Source organism: Cricetulus griseus, chromosome X, assembly GCF_003668045.3.
Source record: "Cricetulus griseus strain 17A/GY chromosome X, alternate assembly CriGri-PICRH-1.0, whole genome shotgun sequence".
Taxonomy (NCBI): Eukaryota; Metazoa; Chordata; class Mammalia; order Rodentia; family Cricetidae; genus Cricetulus; species Cricetulus griseus.
The window spans coordinates 89,393,433-89,410,736 of NC_048604.1; the positions used below are offsets into that span (position 1 = coordinate 89,393,433).

A 17,304-nucleotide genomic window follows, 5' to 3' on the forward strand; every position below is an offset into this window, starting at 1 on the left:
CTTGAGTTCAATGCCCCAAATCCTTGGTGAAGAAAGAGAACCAACTCCTGAATGTTGTCCTCTGACAATAGTCTGCTCACACTACTTGCAGAAGCTACCTTGCAGTAGTAAGAAAAGAGTAGACTGTGAATTCCAGGGTTGGCACTCCAGATGCACCAGGCCCAAGGAACAGTGTGGCAGCAGGGGTAAGCCTTTGGGAAGCAGCATGAACAGCCATCAGAGCTGTGGGTACAAACAGAACAAACCCTCTGCAAGTGTGAGCTGCCAATGTGCATAAAGACACGTGCTCAACTCTGTTCTGTCACCTTTCCTAGAAATAAATCACTCTTGGACAGGTACCCAATAGGGGCTACACTACTGGGGGTTTGTAAAACCAAGCAATATAATGTCCCATGTCTGAGCCTGCTGCCCTTGAAATCACCACAACCTGCTGACTATAACACAGTTTAGCCCTTAGCATGGGACACTGGTAGGTGGGATGCTGGGATTGAAGGCTACCACAAATGATACACTTTTATGTTGGGTGACTTATTTATAGAAGCTTCCCTTGTAATGTAGATACTCAAAGAGGAACCAAACTTCCTAAAAGGAAGGGATGGTAATGACCTTGTAGAAGATGGAGATCTCATGGATAAACAGGAAGCCAACTCTAGAAAGCAATTTAACAGACTGGCAGCAGGCAGTACTTTAAACTTTCCTTCAGCTTCATACATACAGATTCAAGAGGAAAAACCAGCAAAAACAAAACCATGTCTCTTGAAGACCAAAGAACTCTCCACTTACTTATTGCATGGGCTCCATTCTCTTCCCCATTCACGGTGGCTTCTCCATTCTTTGGTGGGTTTTGCTGAGCAGCAGCTGCTGGTGTTGTAGCTGCTGTGGTTGTGGCTGTGGCTGCGGCAGCCGCCGCCGCTGCAGCCGCTGCATTGGCTTGCTGCTGAGCGAGCTTCTCCCGAAAGGCTTGCTGTCTTGTCTGTACCACATCGGGCATCACAGCATCGATCAACGATAGCGACTCAATGGGACGCCCATCAAATACCGTGCCATCCTAGGAAAGCAAGACAAGTGTTACCCATCAGCTACCATGGACCAGAGAAGTTGGCATGGACTAGGAATAAGGTGCAAGGGATTTTTGTGGTGGGACAGGGCTCGAGGGCAAAGAGAGAAGGGGAAGTGGATGAGGACTGTTCATGGAGAGAAAGCAGCGAAGATCATCTTTAGTGGAGATTTCACAGATGTCAAGCCAAATTTTGGCATTAAGGACATCTTAACAGGTTTCCTTTTATCCTATGACAAAAGCTGCTACCATCGACGTAGTGATTATTCAACCAGTAGGGGTAGAACTGCCTCCTTGAAGGATAAATCTCAATGTGGGGGAAGTCATTTTTAGTCATCAACACTGGGATCATGGCTTTGTATCGCCATCTAGTGGGTAGAGGCAGGACATGCTGCTCACCATCCTCAGGTGTACTAGAAATTCCTCCTCTGAGAATCACAGCTGCAAAGATGTAGTGCTGAGACTGTTGGCAACCGAGTCACAAAGGTGTAGTGCAGAAACTGGTAGAAAACCCAACTTGAAACTACTATCAGAGTGGGCATCTCTACAATGGCCACCATGAACAATGGAGGAGGAATGAGCCCATTTAAAGACAACTGCACAGTTCAGAATAGGACTCCTGGTCCATGTGATTTAATAAGCACTGGATGTGCTCGACAATGACTCCCTATGCTCAGCGTAGAGACGAAATATCAGCATAATGCACCAGGCAACAGATTCACTTGATCCTAATGCATACATTTTACTGTCCTTTGTCTAGTTTCTACCTATCACACAAACATTTCCACACATCCTTAAATACACAGAAGTTCTTCCCTCAGGAAACATGCCAGATATATGAATCACATACCTACAGGCTGTCTGGGGGATGAAAAACCATGTTCCCATATGCTCTGAACTTCAATTATCCCAGAAACAGAGATGTACAAGTTTCAGTTGAATACTATCTAAACAACACATCACCCCAGGGCAGTTTTCTGTTTCTTTTTTAAATTATAATACAATGCGAAAAGCAAGAAAAATAATGCAATGTGGTATAATATCACGTGGCCCTGGATTCTGGCCAGGAGTGGCCCAGGCTGACCAGTCTTGATCCTTCCATGTTACTTTCTTCTCTCATAGAGAGCCACCGCTAGTTATTGTGTCACAAACCATGGTCATGTGGCTGGGGAGATGTTTCAGTGGTTGAGAGCACTGGATGACCTAGGTTCAGTTCCCAGCACCCGCATGGTGGCTCACAGGCATTTACAATGCCAATTTCATGCAACCCCATGCCCTTTTCTGGCTGTTGCAGGCACCAGGAATCCAGTGGTACACAGACATGTATACAGGAAAAACACACATACACATAAAATAAAAACTAATGCATTAAAAAAGATGTCACTGTCAACATAATAAAAAATACTGCCACATTTAAAATATATTGTTGGAGTTCTCTTTTTTGTTAATGCCTGGAAACACATGACAAAGATTATTTACCCTTAGACACACAAAATCCTCTTGAAAGATGAGAGAAACAGAAGTTATTACTTTTGTGTTTGGAAGACAATTTTTAAAGTTAAAAGAGAATACAGCGAGAAAGTCTGGGTAAGACGTTTCTAAGGGTGGGATTAAGTTCAGGAAAGGGGACAGTGGTATGTTAGACTGGGCCAATTGAAGTATATATGAAAAAGCAGTAAGGAAACTCGCTCTTTTGTAAGTTAAAAACAAAACAAAGTATGAAACAAAGGTATCCTGTGTGTATAGCTAAAACTGCTCACAGAAGCCAAAGACCATTAAAAAATAAAACCTGCCAGAGGTGGGCTAACTTTCTATAGGTTGCTGGTCTGGAAGGTTCTAAGAACCAAAATAACACAGGCTATTGCCACTGCTGTCTTATTTCCCACCAAAACTAGTTTCTAAGACTCTATTGCTGGTCTTAGATGCAAGACACAAACCCAGCAGGAACTGAGCTGGAAGTATCTTCCTATAGGCTATCTTTCAGAGAGCTGGAAGGTACTATGAAAGCTGCTGAGAAAGGATTGCTACTCAGCTGTGAGCCCCACATGCTTTATACCACCAACCTGCCAGGCAAGATGTGTCCATTGACACAACAATGGCCTGCCCAACTGTTATAGCGGTAATTGTTTTCTGATTGGATTTGAGACCTTCTCCTCAAGTGGGAGTTCATATCTACTACTGTAAACCTGGCCAAAAGCTTATGGCTGGGGAAGATACTGTTATGGTTTTGCTAAATGGACCTGGTGTGCTTATCAAATTCTAAATAATTAAGCCCACAGATTAGTGCTGCTATTAGCCTTGCAGTGGGTGACACTACAGAGACGTATAACTGGTAAAAGTGCTGAAAATAAATAGCCACTGAATGTACAGCTTTAAATTGGTCATCTATATCACTTGCTCCAAGGCTCAATCCGGGAACATTGAAGAAGGAGGGGGACAGAGAAAGAATGTAGGAGGTGGAGAGTCAGGTAGAATGTTATGAAAAACTGCTGTCCTAATTTCCCTTTGGTTATGCCCCCTGTCAGTTTCACACAAAATACAGACTCTCCATGAGCATCCAATAAGGGGCCTGTTTGGAAAATCTGTCCTGGGAAATCAGAAAGGGAGCTTGTCTGCTCATGCAAAGCGCTGGGCGAGGAGATGAAAGTCTGTAAGTAGAATGAATTGATTGTTTTCATCAGCCAACACCTTGTGATTCTGCAAACCCACACAAGGGGGCACCCAAAGCTTGTTGATGGTGCAGTGGCCTGTCTGTAACCTCCACTTTTTCCCAGTACCTTAGAGTGTGCGCCAGACCCATATATTAGAAGCATATACACTCTCCAGAGATATGCTAGGGAGAGGCTGGAACTCTGCCACATTCTCAGGAATGAACATACCTCATTGATGCTGATCTCCGCCTCCACATACTGCAGTCCTTTCTGAAGAATGGAGATGAGGGCCGCCGGTGGCACTAGTGTCCCATTGATGTTGGACTGGCTAATGTGGCTTTCGATCCCAAACGTGAAGGCGGAGTGGGAAAAACCTTCAGGAAGAGAGAAGCAGAGGTAGGTGAGAGTCAAGTAGGGATGGAGGTGTGGGCTGGAGATGTGAACATGGAACTGTGTGTACCAAGTTGCTACAGAATGGAAGCTCGGCTTTTGAATTAGGGTTGAGCAGGCAGGGATTAGAAATCAGCATCGATGGCAAAGCTTGGCTTTTATATAGGTGGTAAGGAATGGAACAGAGATCCATATCCTTCACAACAAGCGCTATACCTACTGGACCACCTCTCCAGCCCTTAAATGCATCTTGACTGGCATTTTCAACTTAAGATGGGTTTAATGGGAGTTAACTATATCTTAAACTGACAAGTGTACTATGGTTTAGCTGTGACATGTCCCCCAAAGGCCCTTTATGCTAAAGACTTGAGCGACAGCCTGCGTGGTAACGGAGCCTTTAAGAAGGTGAACCTAATCAGAAGTCAGGTCATCAGGTGTGACCTTTAAGGAACACTGAGGACTCCCCTAGCCCTTCCCATTTTTCTCTCTTTGCTTCCTGGCTGCCAGGAGGTAAGCCACGGTCATGCCACATGCTCCTACCACAATGTTCTCCCACACCACAGACCTAAATACACCAGGACCAAAGCAACCATTTCCTCCTTTAATTTGCTTTGCTTGAAGTATTTGGTCCTGATGAAGGAAATCTAATATAACTACACATGCAACTCTGGAAGGTAATTACACAGTATATGTCAAGAGTATGACCATTTGAAAATAGGTTCATTGTAGGTACAATGTATTAAAACAAGTATGTTGAGACCCTAGAACAGTGGTTCTCAACCTCCCTAATGCTGTGACCCTTTAATGCCATTCCTCATGATGTGGTGACCCCCAACCATAAAATTATTTCATTGCTACTCCACAACTGTAATACCTGTGTTTTCTGATGGTCTTAGGTAACTCCAGTGAAAGGGCTGTTGGGAGTCATGATCCACAGGATCTAGCCCAATATGACCTTTTCTTTGTGAAAGGAAATGTGGACACTTTGACACATCAGGACCAAGATGATGCAGCTTTAAGTCATGGGATGCCAAAGGTTGCCAATAGACCAAAGTTAGGAGAGACAAACAACTGACTTCCCCACATAGCCATCAAAAGGAGACATTTGCCACAAGCTTCACCAGAGACCTCCAGTCTCCACTAGGGAAGTGAACATTGAGGGTTCCCTATTGGACAGAAGTGGCTTGTTGCTTGGGCTGCATGGGTAGGTACTAGGATAGCTTTTCATTAGTATTGTCTCATAGATCTTAAATACCTTAAAAGTTGTGAGAATTAAAAATTATTTTACTTGAGAATTAAAATCATCAATACATAAATCACACGAGGCTGTCTGATCATACCTGTTGCTATCCACATGGCCTATTTTGTCAATAGGAGACATATGTTGTCTAGTCTTTTAACTATATACCATGAAGCAACATTTTGACAATGTCTCACTCAGTATGTCAACCAGGCTGGTCTTGAACTCACAGAGATCCATGTTCTCTGTCTCCCAAGTGTTAGGATTAAAGGTACATGTGTCACCATGCCTTGGCTCAACTGCTCTTGATAGTAATTTCAATCTGATTTCCTCTGTTATGAAGAAAGATCATTCTCCCACATTCCAATCCAGGAATGAAGTAATCCCCCTTCCAAACTACTCCTTCATCCTTAATTTTCTTACAAAGGAGGTCCTTAGCTCTTTTTGATAATCCGATAGCTTGCACTGGTGGCCAACCAATCTGCCCAAGGCACATTTAAAATGAACTTCCTTCAGAAAAGCAAGCTTGGTTACCTGATTCCTGGAGGTAGCGATATACCAGAAAATTCACCTCGTCGCTGGTAATGCTCATCTTAGCCTCACCTTGCGGCGATGAGGTCTTCGTCTCTATCAAGTGGGAGCCACCCTCTGTTAGAAAAACACCAGAAACACTGTTTTGAATACACTGTGTGTATTTACCTTCTGAATGTGTGTGTGTGTGTGTTGGGGGGAATGCTACTGATAGGTTCAGGGCCCTGTATCTATTAGGCAAGTGCTCTACTACTGAACTACACATATTTAAATAATGTTCATACTTTCATACATGATAGAAATTAATGACTGATTCACATTGTATTTTGTAATTACATAAAAATTTCATTGTAACTCGGGGCCTAGCCTACCTATGGCCCTGGTTTATCTCCACCAAAACACGTACACACACAGAGAGAGAATAGCTATATATAAGTTACATACAGATAACAATTAAACACTGCATTTATTATTATATATTACAAAATCATAAACATATTATAGGTTAACCAATTACCATCATATTATACAATACAGATGTATTCATGTGTGTATATATACATATACACATATAAATACAGTTGATTTTTAATTGTCAACTTGACACAATCTAGAGTGGCTTGGGAGGAGAGTCTCAATGCAGGACCATCTAGATCAGGGCTAGCCTATGGCTATGTCTGTGAAAGTGCGTCTTTATCGTGTTAGTTGATGAGGGAAAGCCCAGCCCATGTGGGGCTGGATCCTAAGTGTAGGAATAAAGAAAAGCAAGCTGAGCACATGCTCACATTCAAATTCTCTTTGCTCTTCCTGTGGACTAGGCTGCTTTGAGTTCCTGTCTTGACTTCTCAGGGGTGGACTGGATCATGAAATTGTAAGCCAGATAAACCCTTTCTCTCGTAAGCTGATGGGTATCTTGCCACAGACACAAAAATCCAACTAGGAGTGTGTGTGTGTGTGTGTGTGTGTGTGTGTGTGTGTGTGTGTGTGTGTGTGTGTGTGTGTGTGAGAGAGAGAGAGAATTATACATAGCCCAGGTAAGATGTATTTTTCCCAAAAGAGAAAAGCTGGCATAAATTTTAGGGTCTGGATTGACTAAAATATAAACCGTATTAAGGAAGCCAGATTCAGGGTCAAGAGAGTGCACAACAGCTGACTTTGTATTCAGTGAAACTGCAGTGCATAATTCAGAATGTGCTTGGTAATGGAATCCTGATCAGACATGGGCAGATGTGGCTGGGTCAGGTACTAAGAACTTTCCCACACAGGAGACACCTGAGCAGAATGCTAGTGTTGTCAACCCTTCCTTGGGAGAATGATGGTGTGGTCCTGGGAAAACAATACATCACAGTACCTTCCCCTGAGTAAGTTTAAAGGGGTCTTACCAGACACCTAAAGGTCACTCTACCTACAGGGTATGAGCAGCCCCAGGGATGGTGTACAGGTGTGGGACTGAGTAGCTTACACATGTCACCTTGACATCATTTCTGTGTCAGGGCTCCAGGTGAAGAGGTGAAGTGCAGGGAATATTGGGGGGGAGGGGGAAGAGAGAATCCCATGGAAACAGTCAGCTGCATCAGTCTGTTAAGAATGATGAACTAATGAGAAGAAAACGCATTGCATGCACGTATGAAATTGTCAAAGAACCAATGAAAATATATTTTAAAAAATGCTTATCTTCCTTAGGTGATAGTAACGTATTTGTGCAAGCACTGCCACAAAAATTTGACCTGAGATTTCTACTTGATGCCTTGGGGGAAAAGAAATAGAGACTCAGTAAATAGCTATAAATTCACAGTGTAACCCAACAAAAATATAGCTTGTGGAAATTAGACAAGGCAATAATGTGTATAGGAAAACACTGGGGCCTGAGCATTGCCATAATGATAACAGTCTCAGGGTTTCTCTACCTCCCACATAGCTGCAAACCTCTGATTTTTCTATCAACAATTTGTTACAAGGTAATGGAAGGGCAGAGGTCAGATTGGGTTACTAGAATGACAGAAAGAAAGCAATGTGAAAAATGGGTTTTATCGAAACAAGTGACTGTATGCTTTAGTACTATTCTCCAGGCTAGCTATACATTTGTGGAAGGTGATAAATGGGAGACTCTGAAATACATCTTTAAGAATGGTCATCTTAAAAATAGGAAATAGGGGGCTGGAGAGACATTTTAGTGGTTAAGAATATGCACTGCTTGTGCTAGCATCCATGCTAGGCAGCTCACAACTTCCTGTAACTCGAACTCCGGGGAATCCCAACCTCATTTCCCCTTTTCATTTTTTAAAAATACTTATTTCTATTTTAGGTGTATGAGTGTTTTTGCCTGCATACAGGTATGTGTGCCAGGCATATGCAGTACCTGAAGAGGCCAGAAGGCAGCATCAGAGCCTCTGGCACTACAGTTATAGGCTTGTGAGCAGCTCGGTTTGGATGCTTGGAATAGAATCTGGATTCTCTGCGAGAGCAACAAGTGCTCTTAACTGCTGGGCTATCTGTCCCACCCCATATCCTCTTTTTTTCAATTAAAAAATGTGCATAGGGTATATTGCCTGCGTGTATGTCATTGTCCAGCCCCATGTCCTCTACTTATACCACAGATTTCACACAGTTAGTGCTGCCCATCTATGCATGGGTATGGGGCCATCCACTGGAGCATGTGCAAGCTACCCTTAAAGAGATCTGATTCTTCCTCACCTAGTAGCCATCAACTGTCAATAGCTCCTCAGCTAAGGGTGGGGTCTTGTGAGTCTCTCTCCTACCCATGCTGGAAGGGTGACTGGCTTGATCTTTCACAGGCAACAACTATTGTGAATTTGACTTCAATGGTCATGTTCAGAAGATTCTATTTTTCAGTAGTCCCCCAACCACTGGCACTTACAGTTTTTGCACCTCTTCTTCTGCAATATTCTCTGAGTCTTGGGGATAGAGAGTATGTGATAGGTATTCCATTTATGTTAGCCAATATACTTATCTGACAACTCCGAAAACGTTGCTAAAATTACCCAAAGGGGCCAGGGAATGAGTCAGGGAAACATACCAGTCATCACGTAGACTCACACCCCGTTTCCTAGTAACAGTTCACACCCGTGATTGTCACTCAGGAAAAGCGAGGCTGACAAAGCCCAGCAAAGAAAGCAGCAGTGCAGAGACCCATGCTGGCCATCTGGTATCCGGCCACTTACAAGTGGAAACCCAGCTCTCATGTAAGACTTGACTAGTTAGTAGGACGGCACCTACTTCAGCCTGGAGCCCGTAGAGGCTCCAGGAAACTTTCCGTAACCCTCCTAGTTACAAATAAAAGAGAACATTTACTACATTCATAGTTATACCCAGACCCAAACAGAATGGGGAAGACAAGAGTGTTTCATCTGAGCTTATTTTCTTGCCTGAACTAGTTTTCAATAGAGACAACTTCAAGTAGTTGATATAAGGTCTTTGGAGTTGGTATTGTACAGGAAAGTTAATTAAAAAAAAACCAATTCCATTTGGAGATGAATCCACAACTATAGCAATCCCCTCTCCCCCCTTTCCTGCCCTGCAAAACAAAAGAGAAAAGAAAATGGCATTAAGGTTGATGGCATCACTGAACCTCCTGCACTAGAGAGAAGTATCAACAGAAATAGTAATTTGGGGTTAAAGATTTTAAGAAATTAAGAGAACATTATACCTACTGTTTTTGTTTGTCTGTCTTCTTTTCAAGACTTTAAGGTTGCAGAAGTTCCTGTTCCTTCACAAAACAGGTCAAGATTCAGTATCCACATACTGCTAAGTGATTTACTTAATTACCAGTTTTCAGGTGTGCTTAACAGTATTTAACAACTATTAATATTGGGGAAACAAGAGGATTGCTCAAAATCAACAAGATCTAAATTGCTATGTAATATCTTTAAAAATGGAAACTGGAAACACAGAGAGATGGTGCTGCTGTAAGAACATAGAGAACAAATTCATTACTTGCCACCAGAGGGCAACCTTGTTTTGCAGTGGAGAAGATGTGCAAGGTGCTCACAATTTAGCGTGGGTGATACATCTGATATGTCATTATATGGCAAAAATTCTCCTTTCACAGTTTGTCCCATGATACAGAGAACTTTTACGGCCATGACAAACTGCCTGTGTTTCTCAGGGAGGTAAGAAAGTGTCTTGTTCCTGCTATTAGCCTGCTGTTCTTTATGCCAGAAGAATCTGCAGTGCAAAGGAATTATCTACTGAGACTCAGACTTAGGGTCCTGTTTCCACAAGGACTCAAGACAGACAGCCAGCCAGCCAGAGGATGGAAAATGATCTCAAAGTACCCCTTCCATTAAGGGCAGGGAATCAAAATGCATTACATGCATGTATGGATACTATATAACTTTCCATAAGGGTACTTCTCTTTGCTGTATTAGTCTCAGCAACTCTTAACTCCCTGGCTTCTTTCTCTAAGTTCATGTTCATTTCATAATCAGTAGTACATTAAGACAAAACTCTTTTGATTATAGGTAGCTGGCCTTCAAATTTTCCTTATGGCAACAAAAACAGACTAATACAATGACCCTTAAGGTCCTCTCTCTGTGTCTTTCCTGCTTCTTTGTATATCAGATTAACAATGGGTGAAGGGAAGGAGATAAGACCAAAAAAGTGGCCAATATTCATTTTATAGTTTGATCCCAATTCTGGAAAATATGCAAATGAGGAAAGGTTGGGAAAAAATAACACAGTGGAATATGATTCAGTCATTAAAACAATATTTAGGAGACAATGACTGTGCTTGTGTTGTGCAGAAAAAAAAAGTAGGTGTGGGTTGGAGAGGTGGCTCAGTGGGGAAAGCAGTACCTGATATGTACCTCTGGCTTCCACGAAAGCCTGCTTATATGGGCAAGCACACCCTCAGACATGGCTTCACACCTACATACCCCACCCCCACCCCCACCAATCAGTCAATCAACAAAAAAGGAGGTGTGTGCATGGTACTACATTTTGTTTTGTTTTGTGTGTTTACACCCTCTTCTTCATTCATAACTAGCTCTAGGGATAGTTACATTCAATTTACATCTGTGTGTGCTTTTTGTATTTTCCATTTTCTATTATAAACACGAACTGTTTTATATTTATTAAAATATAATTAAAATCCAGCAAAGATTAAGTACAGGGTTGAGAAAGGAGAGAAAGGAGTCTTCTGTTAGAAAAAGAACTCTGCTTTTCACATAAGATTACCCTCACCAAAAGGCATGCCAAAAAGGGTTGGACTGTGCCTGGCTGCCTTATTAGGTTAATTAAAATTTGCCCTCCCAAGATTTTCCACTATACCCCATGTACACACCCATGACAGATGCTAATGTTACACAAAAGGCATGCAGGAGGCAGACCCGGAAAGCAACATTCTTGGACATGTTTACCTGGTAAGAGCAGACATCTGCTAAGGAAGTCCACTTCACCACTAGTGGAGGATGTGCACAAGCCAAGCAGCAAGATTTTCTTAAAATCTTCTCTTCTAAACACAGATTCCTGTCCCCCACGACTGGCAAATCAGGAGGCTTGGAAGATACCAACAGACAGACATAAGCCTGTCTGGGAACCAGGCTCAGCTATAATCGTTGAGGCTTGGCCCCAGTGACCTACCTCCTCTACCTCTGCCTCACTTCCTAAAGTGGCCACCACCTCTGAAACAGTAAGCACCACTATCTGGGGACCAAGGGTTCAAGCACATGAACCTGTTGGGGCATTCACATCATACATCTGAAGAGCTGTTTTCTATACCTGCATGCACAGGCACCAAGTTTTGTGATTAAGTCTTTAGCAGTTTAAATTCCACAGTCTAAAGACTGATAACATTTTGTGGTTTTATTTGATTGCTTTTTTTAAAAGACAGGGTCTTGTTATTCACATCAGGCTATTATCTACACAATTTTCCTACCTCAGCTTCCTGAGTCCTGGGGTTAAAGGAATGCATCGCCATACCTGGTTCAAGACTGATACGACTTTGTGTGGTATTTGTGTGTGGAGTATGTGTGTAGGCACATATGAAAGTATAGGGAGGGGTACACATGAACATGTGTGCACATTCAGAAGCCACACAGAGAACTGATGTCAGTCTCTATTGTTCTTTGCCTTAATTTTTTGCACAGGGTATCTCACTGAACCTGGAGGTTGCTATTTGGGGTAGACTGGCTGGCCAGTGGGCCTCTAGGATCTACCAGTCTCCTCCCTGCCTCAGCACAAGGTTTACAAGTGAGCACAAAAAACCATCACAAGACCAGGAGACAGGAGGGGATGGGAAGGGACCAGCCTGTGACCTTGGTAGACCTTGTCTCTTAAATGTCCACTACAACACTGCTGCCAGTATCTGAATCCTTGGGGGCACTCAAACTGCTATAGTCAGTACTCAACTGCACCCAATTTTTACTTGGGTATTGGGTCCTTATGCTTACCTGACAGGCACTTTACCATCAGAGCCATCTCCCCAGCCCCAAGACTGATAATATCTGAAATGCAAAATAAAATAAAAAGGCAACAGCAGCAGTGAGCAGGGTTCCTCAATCTTAGTCCTGATCCCAGAAGGCAGAGCCTTCTTTGTTGTAAGTTATTTCTACCAAGGGCCTTGTGGAGCCTGCCTGTCCCTGAGAGTGGAGATTTTTGCTCCAACTTAAAGGGCTACAGCTAAAAGAGGTGAAAAACAATTGCTTAAAGTTAGCAACCCATAGCCCATTGCCAGAGTATATTGTATACACAAGTTGACTGGCATTCAGCAAGTTCAAATGGCTTCAACATAGATTCTCTGGCCCACAAAACATAAACCATTAGACAATATTTGCTGACTACCATGGACTGAATACAATGGTTTGAGTGTGCACCCAAGGATTCAGATGCTGGGCGCAGTTCAGTAGCGGACATTTAAGAGGCAAGCCCTCTTGAGGTCAAAGGCTGACCCATCCCCTCCTCTGTCTCCTGTTCTTGTGATGTAATCCCTCTTGCATATTCTTACCATGTGATGTGATAACCATGAGGTTAGTACAGTTACAAGGGCCCTTGCATGAGCCAAACCTATACTATTTGGACTTTAAGGTGCCAAAACCATGAGCTAAACAAACCTCTGTATTTTAATAAGAAGCCAACCTCACATATTTCCTTTTACTAACAAAATACAGACTAAAGCAATCACCCCCTAATCTCTCGGTCTTTCCTGGTCAAAGGCAGGTTTTTCCATTTCTACTATAGAAAACAACTGCTTCAACCCATCCTGCCTGATGATGTTTACAGGGACATCTGTAAGTGGACACACCTCACAAACACAACCAACTGTTTGAACAAGAGGTCCAAGAAAGGACTATGAACAAGGGATGCTGATCACTACATACTCAATCAACACCCAGTCAAAACACTAAGGCAGAATCATTCCCCTTCTCCCATCTTTTCTTTGACTACTCAAAATACAGTTCAAAAGTTCCCATCATGGGGGTTGGAGAGATGGCTCAGCAGTTCTATTCCCAGCACCCACATGGCAGCTCACAATCTGTAACTCTAGTTCCAGGGGATCTGATGTCTTCTGGTGGGCTCCAGGCACACACGTGTTGTACAGACATACATGCAGGCAAAACATCCCTACACACAATAAAATTTAAAAAATTTAAAGCTCGCAATATTGATGGACACAGCAGCCGCTCCAAAAATAAGAATTCTCCACTATTCCAGATCTGGAAGCTACCATATGGTCCAGAGAATCTACCCTGAAATAAATATACCAGAGAAACAAAGCATGTCCACAGAAGCACTTTCATTCAAGTGTTCAGGACCTCATTTTCCAGAGCAAACAAAAGATACCCATCAACTGATAAAAGCAGAAAAATAAATCCAAAAATGCCTGAAATATCTCATTTTAGTAAAAGTTAAATCCATTTTCACTAATTCTGCTTTATCTTCTGAAAATGACATAGCAACAATTTCCAAAGGTCTATTTAGTGCATGGTCTGCACAAGTGGATCTGTGTATGAGCACACGGAGCTCAGAAGTCAACCTCATGTGAAGTTATAAACATAGCTGCCTCTCCAGGCTCTTAAATGGGTTCTGAATTCAGGTCCTTATACTTGAGAGGTAAGTACTTTACGAAGTGGGCCATTTTGTTGGCCCCTAAGTGTCCCAGTTTGTGTTTAAAATTAGGAAAGCTTTGTGGGGTTTTGGAAGTGAATAAGAGTTACTTAAAAAGGTATTTAAATTGAAGCTGAACATATAAATACAACACAACTCTAAAATTAAAAGCAAATAATTATGCATTCATTTATTTGCTTGCTTATTTTACTGCAGTGTTAGGGATGAAGCCCAGGGCTTCGTACATGAGAAGCAAATGCTCTAGAGCTGAGGTGCATCCCTAACTCCAAGTAAGACCTTCACTCCACAGCATCAGGTTTATTTTGGATGTGCATTTCAAGTGATCAGTTGGCACTCACACCACTGTCTGCTGTCTGGTAAATTCTTGTATGTGACTAAATTTATGCAGAGTAATCTGTATGACTTCCTACAAAATTTCAAAGTCAGGCAGCAAGTCAATCTGCAGACAATTACAAATCATATTCACAAACTAATGAAGCAGAGAATTCACATGTGGGATCCAAATAAAAGCTATATTCCTGCGCCCCATTCTAATAAGAGATGCAGCTTCCGTGTAGCTCATGATATTGACAAGAAAGATTGATTTTTGAAGGTGTTGTCTCCTCACAGTGACACTTGGAGAAGTTTATTTTAGCTCGACCAAGATTCAAAACTCTTAGAGGGTCATAAAAGGTGAAAAGTAACCAAGGAAGCCATAATTGGTTTCTGATGTTCCTTCCTTCCAGCTTTCCCTCCCTCCCTCCTTCAATTTCAGCAGAAAGACCTGCAACTTCTTCCTAAAAATAATTTAACAAGTACAGAGCTTTGCAGAATGCAGGCCTGTTTCTCAAATGGATGGCAGGCACAAAATGGAGGGACCCCATGGAAGGATGCTGCTTACCGTCACAGTGAGTGCATGTGTAGATCTCTGAAGCAGTGGGCTACCCAGCATCCAATTACAGACCTTGAGAGGTGCCCACAAAGACAAGGACCACCCTGCAAAGAAACAGAAAGACTTGTAAACAAATGTCATAAAAACCCATGAAGGCATATCCCCTTCTCCCCCCTATGTCCCCTTAGGGATCCTTCTCATTCTAAGTCAATTTTACACGTTTTATTTGCTCATTATTTTTTGTCCTCACCTTTTGTATGAAGATACAGGTTCTAGATGAAAAGAATACAAAATGAAATAGGGATTAAAATAGCTAGCCAGGCATTATTATACATGTAGCCATTCTGACATGATAAAATCACTACTAGCATAGATTTTGCTGCTGCTATCACTTAATAAAATTGTCCCAGGAGGCATCTTAGTTTTTTAGGGCAGTGCTTTATGCGACCAACAACCTGCGCACAACCTCAGGTAAAGACATGCATAACATTTAGAGTAAACCTAGCATGCTTGTTGGTACATCAGCATACATGCTCATATCGTATCTTTGGCTCCTCTAAAAGCAAAGGCATCATTAACTAATACACCTTTATTCTTTTGTTTCCCTCAGTGCTGGTGGTAAAACCTGGAGCCTTGCAGGAGCCAGGCAAGAGTTTGACCAATGAACCATACCCTAGCTCCATTTCAACCTTTCGAGTGCTGTTTTATGAACTGCCATTTCAAAGGATTCTGCCTGAATTTATTTATCTAACCTACTTGCTTATTTGTTAATTTATTTAGTGTGTATCTGTGTGTGCACTTGAGGCACACAGAAGACAACATTACAAAGTCAGTTCTCTCCTTCCACCATGTGTGTCCCTGTGATCAAACTAAGGCTAGTCAACAAGCTTGCTTGCTACTGGGTACCTTTATCCTCTGAACCATCTTGCTGGTCCCTCAAGTGACTTAGAAGAATCTAGGCTTCTAGCTCTTGAAAACATCATACAAAAAATTGCTTTAGGGGCTGGAGAGATGGCTCAGTGGTTAAGAGCACTGGCTGCTCCTGCAGAGAATGCAGATTCAGTTCCCAAATCCCATATGGTGAGCTGGCTCATAACTGTAACTCCTGTTCCAGGAGATCCATTACTCTGTTCTCTATAGGCATGATGCATGAATGTAGTGCACATACATACATACAGAAATTCACACATACACATAAATTTTTTAAACCTATTTTTATTGTTATTTTTCAGTACGTAGGAACACAAATCAGCTAACCATCGGGTGCCTAACAAGATGTACTCCTAGCCGTGCATATTTTTTTTTTTTAGTTATTAATGAATCCCACTCCTGGAGTTCAAATGATCAAAAACCATTGGAAAATGCAAGAACCAAGGAAATGAAATTCCCGCCTCTGGAATTCTTACTCCATCATCTTGAACAATTGCTAAAAGGTGCAGGTTTGTTGCAACTCAAAGCCACCAGTGAAGCTGTGAGGGACAGTGCTCCTTATAACCCATCATAAACTTTTTCCAGGAAACTCAAGCAAATCACTCCTACAGAGTTATGTTTATAGTTCCACTATTTAAAAGAAGGAAAAGAAAGTTTTGACAGGCAAGTTCATAGGCCTCCGAGTTTCATTCAGTATTAAACAAGAAAGAAATCTTAAGGATTTGGGGAATAAAAATAAAAAAATTCACCTACAAAAATCTCTGAATGGAAATTAAAAGGCACCAAACCAGAATGAGCCAGGCACAAAGGAACATAAAAACAAATTTTGTTATGAGAAATGCAGTGGGCAAGAGGGATTGGAGAGATGGCTCAGTAGTTAAAGAGTAACTGCTCACTTGCAGAGGACCAAGATCAGTTCCTCGCACCCACACGGCAGCTCCAATTATCTATAACTATTTTTTGAGAATTTGGCTTCCTCTGGTACTGCATATGCATTCGATACCTACATACTTACACAGGCAAACACTCATATACATCAAATAAAGATAAGCAAATCTTTTTGAAGAGGAAAAATGTGGAAAAGGGACAAAACTCTTTGAAGGAAGCTGAAGGGGAAGCAAATGACTACTCAGGGTAAGATATAAATTATGAGGTGGGGGATAAGCCTTATGATGAAATAGCTAAATGCTACAAAGTATCAAAATATAAGCAGCTGTCACCACAATAAGCTCCAAATTGCCTGTAAATTAAAAGATTAAACCCTATCATAATTCAATAAGCAATTAATATACTAACACTTCTTATTACAAGCTGTTCAGAAAAAAACTTTAGAAGTGAGTTCCTATTTTCCTTAGTCCAAAACAGATGGTAACTCACAAATCAGAGTTTCAAAACTGAAGACTATCTTTTATATATGTTGTGAAACTCTGTAAGCCTAATTGATTTTATCATCTGTGTATGATCAACATACACACATATAGACACACATACACACACAAAGGGGAATTATGACTTTGGTTAATAACATTCTTCTGGTTATACAACCTGT

The 17,304-nt window shown here is 41.9% G+C and overlaps 1 protein-coding gene across 25 annotated transcripts in view; it reads right to left on the minus strand.

Moving 5' to 3' along the window:
• LOC100755304 (F-box-like/WD repeat-containing protein TBL1X) overlaps positions 1-17,304 on the minus strand; it is a 158,998-nt gene that overhangs the window by 17,172 nt on the left and 124,522 nt on the right. For 8 of the 25 annotated variants that reach the window (XM_027432657.2, XM_027432655.2, XM_035450130.1 and 5 more), the window contains 7 exons: positions 14,835-14,929; positions 12,280-12,333; positions 11,248-11,385; positions 9,541-9,596; positions 5,873-5,986; positions 3,937-4,082; positions 784-1,048 (listed from right to left, as the gene is read on the minus strand). In XM_027432657.2, the coding sequence (XP_027288458.1) occupies positions 784-1,048; positions 3,937-4,082; positions 5,873-5,986; positions 9,541-9,596; positions 11,248-11,264 (598 nt within the window). In that variant the 5' untranslated portion in view covers positions 11,265-11,385; positions 12,280-12,333; positions 14,835-14,929. Of the gene's footprint in view, positions 1-783; positions 1,049-3,936; positions 4,083-5,872; positions 5,987-9,536; positions 9,597-11,247; positions 11,420-12,279; positions 12,334-14,834; positions 14,930-15,075; positions 15,098-17,304 lie in introns of all 25 variants that reach the window. The other 17 variants (XM_035450129.1, XM_027432654.2, XM_027432651.2 and 14 more) reach the window with 9 other exon arrangements.